Source organism: Pinus tabuliformis, chromosome 5_1, assembly GCF_031772625.1.
Source record: "Pinus tabuliformis cultivar Carrire ecotype Pingquan chromosome 5_1, CPIR1, whole genome shotgun sequence".
Lineage (NCBI taxonomy): Eukaryota > Viridiplantae > Streptophyta > Pinopsida > Pinales > Pinaceae > Pinus > Pinus tabuliformis.
Window position 1 is genome coordinate 510,783,783 of NC_142305.1, and position 10,858 is coordinate 510,794,640.

Here is a 10,858-nt window from a genome sequence, read left to right on the forward strand (position 1 = left end):
TCTCTTTCCCTTTCTTCTTCTTCTTAGTTACTTGGTTTTTAGCGTGACTAGCTTCACCAACCAAAGAGGAATAAGGAGAGGGAGAAACAAACGAAGTAGAAGATTGGGGAGCAACTTCATCTAGTTGCTGATTGGATTGCTGAGGAATTGTGGTTTTTTGAACGATAGAGGTCGAGAAAATCCATACTGGCAAACCAATTGTGAGTCTTGGAAGGGACAATGTAGCCATGTGTGGAGCACCAACATCACCCCAAGAGGAGAAGGGACTAGGATTCCCCGAAGGGGAAATCCTTGATTGGTAGACTCCATTATCTCAACCTAAGACCAAGGAGGGAATAGTGACGTGATTCCAATTAAAATAAATTTTATGACGCTTTGACACAACTTTCTTTTTCAATTTTTAAGAGTCAAGAAAAAGCTAAAGATGACTCTAGTCACTTTCGATTTTTAATGAGCCTGAAGTGACAAGTGCTCAAATTGACCTTTTCTTTTAAGGAGTCTGAAAAGGAACAAAAGTGACTACTCTAGAAATCTAGACAGAGGGGATTACCAAATCAATCACAAAATTGCAGAATACATTTTACGGTACGACAGTCAATCTTCCTGAATTGCTGTGTTCAGTGCATTGCGATTGATAGGGCGGCAGACACGACTTCCTAAGGATAAAGGATGTACCCTATTGTGGTCTCCCAATATATACTCGACGGTATGTGGGAGCACAAGTCCGTACTGGCACTTGTTGTCTCAAATAGGAGGAATCACCCAACCTACGATGAAAGCGATAGTTACCAGGCTTTACGACGCGGGAATACGTCTCTAGCCTGGACTTCTAAATGTTGTGTGTTAGGTTCCAAAGCATTTTTATGTTCATTGAAGTTTATTTTACAGTTGATCTTTCTTAAGAAGTTTGCCTTTAAGGTTCACCACGTGATGTAGATATACAATTCCTAAATATGCAATCTAAGATGATAAACAGTCGTTTACTTTTTTTTTTGCAATGAAAATCCTAGCTACTAAGGAAAGAGAAATGAAATTCTTTCAACATAGAGCAGGGAGCACACACTAGATGCACTTTTCCTAAATCAACTTCAGCATGCAGTCTTAATGCAAATGCACATGCATGTATTGTTTTTCAGTTTCCTTAATGTGAGAATGACAAGAAGAAAACTAAGTATAGATCTAAAATCTCTTCTTTCAAAGCGACAGTACTAACAATTTTCTTTTCAAAAAATGAAAGTAAGGCCTAGATGACACTTTACGATTTCGAATTTAAACTTGCTTTCGACACTTGAAATACTAATGATTCAAAATACAATGGCAAAAGTGTAATCGACTATCTAAAAGAGGAATGCTTTATGACACTCTTTTTCTTGACTGAAAACGAAACTTGCGACACTTTCAAATCAAAAGACGACAGTTCGATTAAGCTAGTATTTGCAAAGGAGAACTGTAAATGATGAAAAATACATGAAAAACATTCACAATTCCTTCTGATGGAGGCTGAATAATGCAAAGGAAGATGGTTTCAACAGAGATATACTGATCATAGAAAACAAAACTACTGAATAAAGTTGAAGACAATAAAGAAAAAACCAAAATTTGGAGGCAGAAACAGTCTCATTCAATCATCGCACCTGTAACACAGGGAAACAGGGATGCATCTCACCTGCAACACATGGTAGGTCCGATGCATCCAGGTTGCCAAGAAGAGATAGTGCGATGGACCAAGGATGAGATTGAGCTTGGTTTTCACTTACAGTTTGTAGCTAAGTTCAGGGATTTAGGCTGAGCTAACGATTGTCAGTAAGCACAAAGTATAGGGGCTGATCTAATGAGGTTATTTGAGCTACCACCAGGGCACTTAGGATGTTTGTAAGCTAGATGTTCATTTCATAAAACCAACCCGGAGATTGACTGAAGCAACGTTGATCTACTTTTCAGTTGCATAGCAAAAGCAGTTCAAAGGCTAGCTAGCTTAACTTCAGGCTCCGTCTGTGGTTTATAAAGCAAACAACAGTAACAAAACAAACAAACTATTCGCTCCCCAGTGGAGTCGCCATTTTGTTATCGAGAAAAATAGTGTCCATTCAGAGCTACTAGTCCCACTAAGATAGGTAGCTATCTTAGAAACAAATAAACTAAAGTTACTTGTGTTTTCCTTTATGAGAGATAGATGAGAGAGAAGCAGAGAGTACCAACCTCAGTCTTTCGCTAGTCTCCTTGCTTGTTTCCTCTCCCCTTTGATAGAGCTTTCACCACTCCTTTCTCACTTTTCCTGCTTCAAAGAACAATTGTACGGTAAAAGAAAAAAAATACCATCAAAGCATAGAGATCTATAACCATAAACAATGTAGGATCAGATGTACATTAACCATACAAATGCATATACAAATACAAGATTCAGAGATATACAGGCATATGGAGGAAAACTCAAATAGCTTTATTGATAGAAGTAGTAGAAGAGAGGATTACAACCAAGTTGTTTGATCCAACATCATCCTCCCAGCATGAAAGCCCTCTTCACCTCATACAAAGCAAGATCACCCAACAATGTCTTCAAAGAGAAACCAACAACACTTCCTTGCAAATTACAAAATTCCAGCCCCTTGGATCTCTTGGATGAGGGATCCATATATAGATGTTTATAGGAGAGTGAGTTAGCTTTTGGGATTTTTATTAGTGTCATTTCACTGATAGTTCTTGGTTCCACTTAGAGATTTCAAATCTCTTACTCATCCTTGGACGAATTCAGAGAGGCAAGTGTCATATGAGCAGTTTCTAGAAGATTCTCCGGGTTTCCACCTAGCAAACTGCTTCTGCCATTTGTCTGCTCTCGCTCATCGCATCCTACAAAAGGGATTTCCAGTATGCATCGCACTCCCCATGTGTAATAGGTGAGATGCATCGCACCCTATGCATGGAGCAGTCTGTATCATCCAGTTTTGACCAGTTCTGAGTAGTTTTTCATGGAGAACTTCTGGGAGATGATGTAATCAGTTGACCTTGTTCCTTTAGGGTATGAAACAACACTTTTAGGGATTTAGAAGCCCTTGGTTTATGGACATATGTGATTGAGGTTGCAGTGCCCAAATATTTCTATAATAGGGTGGCGCGAGGTGGGCACCGCAGCCCCACCTCGCGCCTGCTTGGCTGCGGGGGTTGCAATCTGATCTAGTGAAAGGATATAATAAGCCATCTTGAAACTATTGGAAGGTGCTTAACCTTACCTACCGAAAAATATGGATGTATTGCATAAGAAAGGAAGGAAAGATGGTAGTTGGAAGATTCTGTCTGTGAAAGCCAGCCAGTATGGGCCCGACCGGGGTGGGCGCCGCAGCCCCACCCGCCCTCCCGCCTTCCCGCCCGCCCTCACCCACCTACCCACCTGCCCTCACCCGCCCTCTCGCCTTCCCGCCCGCCCACCTGCCCTCACCCGCCCTCCCGCCTTCCCGCCCGCCCTCACTCGCCCTCCCGCCGACCCTCACCTGCCCGCCCGCCCGCCCTCACTTGCCCTCACCCGCTTGCGCTCCCACCTGCCATCACCTACCTGCCCTCCCACCTGCGCTCACCTGCCCACCCACCCCGCCCTCACTCGCCCTCACCCATCCTCTCGCCCGCCCTCACCCGCTCGCCCTCCCTCTCCTCACCCACCCACCCGCCTTCCCGCCCGCCCGCCCATGCCACCCTCACCCACCCTCTCGCCCGCCCTCACTCGCCCTAACTCGGCCGCCCAACCCCTACCACCACGGCGGCCCGCCGCCCGATCGCGGGGGTTGGATGATTTATGGGGCGATTTCTGGAATCGCCCAACCCCTGTGGTCGGGCAAGCGGGCCACCGGGGTGGCGCGGGGTGGGGGTTGCGGACGAGCTACCGGGGTGGCGTGGGTGGGGGCGGGCAGGCGAGGGCGGGCAGGAGGTCGGGTGGGTGGGCGGGCGGGTGGGGCTGCGACACCCACCCCGCGCCACCCGAGGGGCAGGTGGGTCGCCAAGGTGTTGCGGGGTTGAGAGCGGGTGGGGTCGGGCGGGCAAGGGCGGGTGAGTGGGCGGGCTAGCAGGTGGGGCTACGACGCCCACCCCGCGCCACCACAGGGACGGGAAGGCCGCCGGGGCGGCGTGGGGTGGGGCTCCAGAGCCCCACCCCGTGTCACCAGAGCCCCACCCTACGACGCCCCGGCAGCTCGCCCACCCTTGGGGTGGCGCGGGGTGGGCGCTGCAGCCCCACCTGCCCGCCTGCCCTTGCCCTCCCACCTGCCCGCCCTCCTGCCCGCCGCCCTCCCACACCTACCCTCCCGCCCACCCTCCCTCACCCGCTTGCCCTCCCACCCACACGCCCTCACCTACCCTCTTGCCCACCCTCACCCGCTTGCCCTCCTACCCACCTGCCGTCTCACCCACCCTCACGCCCACCCTCCCTCACGCCCACTGTGGCAGCCCCCCGTACCACCCTGGCGGCCTCCACGTGGGCGGGCGGGCCGCCGGGGTGGCGCGAGGGGAGGCTGTGGCAACAACTCCTACCATTTCTCGCCCCATTGATCTCCTTCTCCATCTTCAATCTACCCCTCAGCCTCCCCCTTGAGGGGTAGATTGAAGACGGAGAAGGAGATCAATGTGGGGAGAAATGGTAGGAGTTGTTGCCACAGCCTCCCCCCGCGCCACCCCGGCGGCCCGCCTGCCCGCGGGGTGGCGGGCGATTTTCTTAGTGTTAATATTTTTTTAATTTCAATTATCTGATTATACAAATAAAAAATTTATGATATATTTTCGTTGTTAATTTAAGTTAATATGTTTTCATTATTTATTGATTTATGTGTTTCTATTTTTCAGGAAAATGGTATCAAAGAAGATCTCTGTGAATCTTTCTGGACCCAAGACTCTTAAAGGTGCATCTTCAAAAAACATTGGTGAACGAACTCCACCTGAGCTCATGGCTACAAATATTTCAAGTGCCTCAAATGATAATAAGATGATTTCATACTAGAAGAATTCAAAATAGGTGAAATTTCCATCAAGAATCTGGTATGTGAAAGAAAGAGAAATCCAAAATGTGAATATATATCTATATATTGATATACCGAATGATAATGGAATTTATGAGGTGATAGGAAGAGTCATAGATATGTGTTCGGTACCAGACACTGAAGTTGTTTACATTCTTACAAAATCTCCCAAGTCACATGAAAGGATTAAATACCGACTATCATATTCATTGTATGACATGAGAGAGGTATCTACAAAGTTGTGTAAACAAATCGTAAATGAGATGAAACAAAACATCGTAAGTATTGTTATTTGTATTTGTATTTTGCGTTCTTGAACGTGTCTCACTATATTTTTTAACTTTGTTTTTATTGACATATGATATTTTGTTTGGCACAATTTTGTTGAAAGTTGTTCAATTAGGTTGGGAGGCATTCATTTCATAGAGAATGATATCATGAAAGTTGTTAGCAGTTTTTACTCAGTGTCAGAAGAAGATATGGAAAAAAAGAAAAATGTAGTAATTGATGATGCTACAAAACTACATCCAGAGGATCAGAAAAAAAGGCCTCTAGTGGATAAATATAGTAAGGGTAGACAAGTTACTTTTGAGGACGATGAAGTTGAAACTGACAGTGAAGCATATGTTGCCGTTACTGAAGATGACATTGGAACTAAGAAGAGCTGTAAAAGACCAAAAGTAACAATTCCCAAGAACAAATCTGTTGAGAATGTTATGACGAAGAAAAGTAAAGTTGAAGATTTTGAGGTAGTCATTGCTAGCAGTCAAGAACCTAGTGAAACTTCAAAAGAAAGCAGAGAAATCATTACACCAGGAGCTAATTTAGAGGATGGCATTATAAAAAAAAACAAAATGCTATTCGACATAATTTGACAAAGAGAAACTTAATTGATGGTGGTCGTACATTTCAGCGTAATGTTAGACAAACCTATAAGGCAAGTGAAGGATAATGTCAATATCAAGTCAGAAAGCCACATCATCTGCATGTTCACAACTTGAAGACATTGATGAGGTACAATCCATATGCTCATGTGGTTAGTTATGTGCTTCTTGTTGATTCACTTCAAGTTCCCAACAAAGAAGCATTTGATAAGTCAAAATGTTTTGAATACAATTACTATGTGCTTGGGGGAAACCATTCTGTAGAAGCTCAAAGACAATTGATGGAGGAATATCCTAATAACCCACGTTTTGAAACAATGAAATGTATCATTTATGATGGTTTATCATATACAGAAGCAAAGTTAGTGGCATGGGATCATAGTTCAGATAATGAATATAGGATGTCTATGACTTTCATCCAAAGGGTTAGATTTATTCATAGTGAATTTCAAGAAAAATGTGGTGGGAATAGGATAAATATTACTGTAGATTTCCGAAAGGAATGTTGTATGGAAATAGGCTATCAAATTGAAGAGAAAACCAATTCAAAAGGTGGAAAAGGCAACAAAATTAGTGATTTATTCAGAGGTGTTGATAACATTTTCCAATTGACATTTAGAACTAGAGATGTTTGGAAGTTGATTGATGAGATTTTTAGCATGTGGGAAAACATTGTCATTAAAAACCAGAAGGTCAAAAAGTCTAATCCATTGATATGTAGTAGCAGTAAATCAGCTCCTGAAATGAAGCAGCTTCCAGAAGATATGACTATCATAGCTTGGAGAGCAATGCAAGGAGTGACAGATGAAAAAATTGTCAAAACAATATTATCTCGTATGAGGTCAGGGGAATTATCATTGGAGGAAATGTCTGAAGAATTTCAAAAAATAAGTTTGTTGAATTATTTTTATTTATTTCTAGATTATAATTTTCTTTTAAATAAAACATGTTGTTCTTGGTAGTATTTGTTATACATATCATTATATTAACTTTTTGTTACTTTATCTATGCAGTCACAAAGTTTACATGAAAATTCAAGAACAAATAGTTAAATTTTTGAATGAAGATAGTTGGGATGATGTTGTATGCAACTATCCAGATTCAAGTTCTACATCAAATTTAAAAGATTTTTATCTTGCATTTAAAAAGGTATCTTGATTTATATATTCATTTTTATTCATCTGTGTACTATTTTTAATTTATAACTTACACATATATTTGTTTATTTTATAAAAGATGAAGAAGGATGATAATGGAGCACCAGATAGTTTTAAAACCTTTATTGAAAAAATAAAGATCGAAAGACTGAGGAAGCAACGTATTAAGAATGTTGAACTTGATCCAACTCTTACTCATTTCATTTGGAATGGGCTAGACACTATTCAATATCAAGTAATACAAGGCGACTGTGAAGACATTGCTAAACTCATACCTAAAAGGGATTATGCCCTAGTTATTGCAGATATTCCCCATGGTTTCAATATTCCAAACATTGACTATGATAGTGACCCTTATACTTATCAAGCTCTTAGTAAAGTGGTTGCGAGATTTGTAGAAGTCACGTCATCACCATTATGGAGATTTGTGACATTTCATTCAGACACACAATTGGCAATGATATTGTCAAGCTTCGAGGGGAAAAAAATTCAAGGATGCAACTTACATGGTAAGACGTTTAAAATGTATATTTGATTAATGTTGAAAAATTCATTTATGTACAAGTTAATTGAACTTTTACTATTTCATGTTACAGGCAAAAGTCAAATCTTCTTAACTGTGAAGATCAACAATTTATGAATGATTGTGAGTTCATTCATATTGATAGTTGAGCAAAAGATGATAGCTATATGTCTATGATTTTTAATCGGGTAGACGGAAAGAGTCATAGCCAAATACTGACTTATGATGTTATTGTGAGAAAACTAACATATGAAGACAAAGAAGCAAAAGGAGAAATAGTTAACATTTATCAAAAACCACAATTATTGATTAACTATCTTATAGACATATGTTCAAATGAAGGAGATTGGGTTCTGGATTTATTTTCTAGCTCAGGTAAGTTTTATTATATGGAATTGAATTTCAATATGTTATTTTTTAATTAATATGTCATTGTACTAATTTACTTCATTATTTCTTTCGTGCTTGATAATTAGGTACAACACTAGCATGTTGCCTTCAAAAAGGAAGAAATTGCATTGCAATTGAAAAAGATCCAATACAGTGCAATTTCATTCAGCAAAGAATTAATGCTCTTCAATTTCTTCGAGATGCAATGCAAGAAATTGGGTTGAAAAAAGGGGACTTTAGTGAATCATGTGTGGCAAAAAAGGAAAAGGAACCCCAACCACCATTACATGGAATGTTTGGAAAGACATACATTGGGAGATTTGCAGACATCAAAGATCCATTAGAAGAGGAAAATGAGCAAAAGGAAACAGAAAATATTGTGGAAGAAGACAATGATGAAACTCTAGAAGACGAAGATTTTGGATTACATGACATTGTTGATGAAATTTAAGTTATGCTTGGAAACCAAGCTCATTTTTTGTAACTATTAAGTAGTTATACTTGTAATGTTTTGACTTTGACATTTTATGAGAAGAATAAACACTCAATTAAGGTTGTTATGCGTTCAATATCTATAATATGTGATTTTCGCATTAATTTTTAAGTTAATCATTTTTTTTTGAAAAAAAAGTGATTATTATTATATTTTTGACATGAAATTCATAACAAAAAACTATTATTTAACCATTTTTAGTTAAATTTTCGTATAAAAATTGTGATTTTGACATGTCAATTCTAGCAAAAAATTATCAAAACGTGTAGTTTTTTAGTTATATTTATCTTAAAAATGGTTATTTTTATGTCCATGTTAAAAAATATCGTTTTTTAGAAACAATTATTTCATGTGGATTGAAAAATTAATTAACGATGTATAAATATGTAGAATATCGAAAATTCAAAATATCGACCTTCTAATTTAAAAATGCAAAACAATAAAAACCTCACTACAAAAAAATTAAAATTAAATTTTGAGAGGGCGAGGGTTTGGATCTCTACGGTACGCAATGGCTCTCAAGCTTACCCGCGTCTGCCAAACCTCCAGAGACTCCATTAGAAAGAAGCCTGAATCCTCACGACTCGCATTGGTCACCATCGGTTCGCCGAGAGTAAGCTTTTTATGTTATCTGCAGCAGTCAAGGTTTACAAGAAGAACAGAGGTGCGATTTTGGCCAGATCTGTTGCATACGATGCTTACTCAGACGACGAAGATAGCGGGTAAACCCCTAATCGGCATAAATGGGTTGGATGTGCTTTTGAAATGTATACGGATCAGGCACTTGACAGACTGCTCTATGGCAGTTACTGCCCCTGAGAGCATGCTTTGTGAGGGTGCTGTCTCTAGCAACAACGGAGCTCTCAGGATGAAAAACCGCCGACTCTACCAAAGGTATGAAGAAATATTCCAGTTTTTTGCATATCAGAACATTGATCTGTATTATTATGATGACAATCGTGACTTCCATCTGTTCGAACAACCGCCATTGAGCCCTAATTGGGCAACATATCCATCGATCCGCGACATTGAGCACAGATCGAGTCTCGGGCTCTTAGATCCAGACCTTCTTATTGCAGAACGACCCTCTTTCTGGTCAGATCTGGAAGCCCACACACTAAATAAGCTGTTTCGAAGTGAGAAAAAGGTGCAGAGCGGAATTACAGGGATAGTTCTGCCAAAAACAGGATCTGGAACCCTGGTAAGAGATCACAGTTTCCAAGTTTTTGTAAAAAACCTGGAAGGAAAATCGAAAATAATTTGGGTAAAAGAGAGATTCTATCGAGCAAATATAGAAAATAATAATGCAAGACTTGAGTTACCCCATCAGAACACAAAACCTAATACAAGGGGGCAAAGTGTTACAAGACACAAAATACCTTTGGGAATACAATATTGCACCTCTGTCAACAATCATCCTCAATCTAAGGTTAAGAGGGGGTGCAACCAATAATAATAGAAATCTAGATAGGGCGGGAGGAAGTGGTACTGGTTCAATTGGGAAAAAACCAGGCAGCATTTCCTTCAAAAACGTCCTACAAGGGAAAAACACAGAAGAAGCAACACCGAACCAAACAGGTATGGACGCAAGGCCATACATTGTGGAACTACTGAACCACACACCAGAATACAACATAGATACACCAGAAATAGATGAGCACTGCACTATATATGAAAGACAAGCAATAATATGTAGATTTAACTGCTTTTGGCCCAAACCGGCTGATCTATTTCTTTGGATCTTCACAAACTGGACCACGCACTGCGAAATACATCTCTGCTCCAAAGGTTTTTTCATAGTGAAATTTCTATCAGCAATAGATAGAGACATAGTAATGTAGGAAGGACCTTGGTTCTAGGGATCCACTGGAATCTTCATCACACCATGGTTCCTAGATTTTGATGGAAACACAATGGTTGTCTCCAAGATGCCAGTTTGGGTGCAGCTACACAACCTCCCATTACATCTCTAGAATCATCAAGTACTAGCTGGAATTGGAAATACTATTGGGCGTTACATTAAAATGGACACCCAACGAGTGGAGGAAAGAATATATACTTTTGCACGAATATGTGTGGAAGTAGACCTCAGCCAAGGCCTGCCATACCAAATTCAGCTGAAGCATAGATAAAAGAGCTGGACACAGGTTCTAGATTATGAAAACACTGCATTCAGATGCCGAATTTGCCAACAAACCGGACACCTACAAAGCACGTTCCCAGCAGTCAGAAAGAAGAAAACGGAAAAACAAGCAAAGGGATGGAAATTTCCTCCACCTCCCCATATGACGAGGAGGAAGAAGAGATGGACTATGCTAACCCAAATGAGACCAATCAGATGAACAAAGAACCAGCTGTAGAAGACACAAATCCACAGGAACATATAAACACAACATTGGCAAGAAAATCAGATA

General features: G+C 40.8%; 1 protein-coding gene across 1 annotated transcript in view; it reads right to left on the bottom strand.

Annotated features, from left to right (window-relative positions):
• The window catches only part of LOC149165740 (ACT domain-containing protein ACR4-like), a 55,304-nt gene extending 46,260 nt beyond the window's left edge, over nt 1-9,044 (bottom strand). Inside the window, exon 1 of the mRNA XM_089429918.1 lies at nt 8,973-9,044. Within this exon, the coding sequence (XP_089286044.1) occupies nt 8,973-9,044 (72 nt within the window). The remainder of the gene's footprint in view (nt 1-8,972) is intronic.
• Between the last annotated feature and the right edge of the window lie 1,814 nt (nt 9,045-10,858).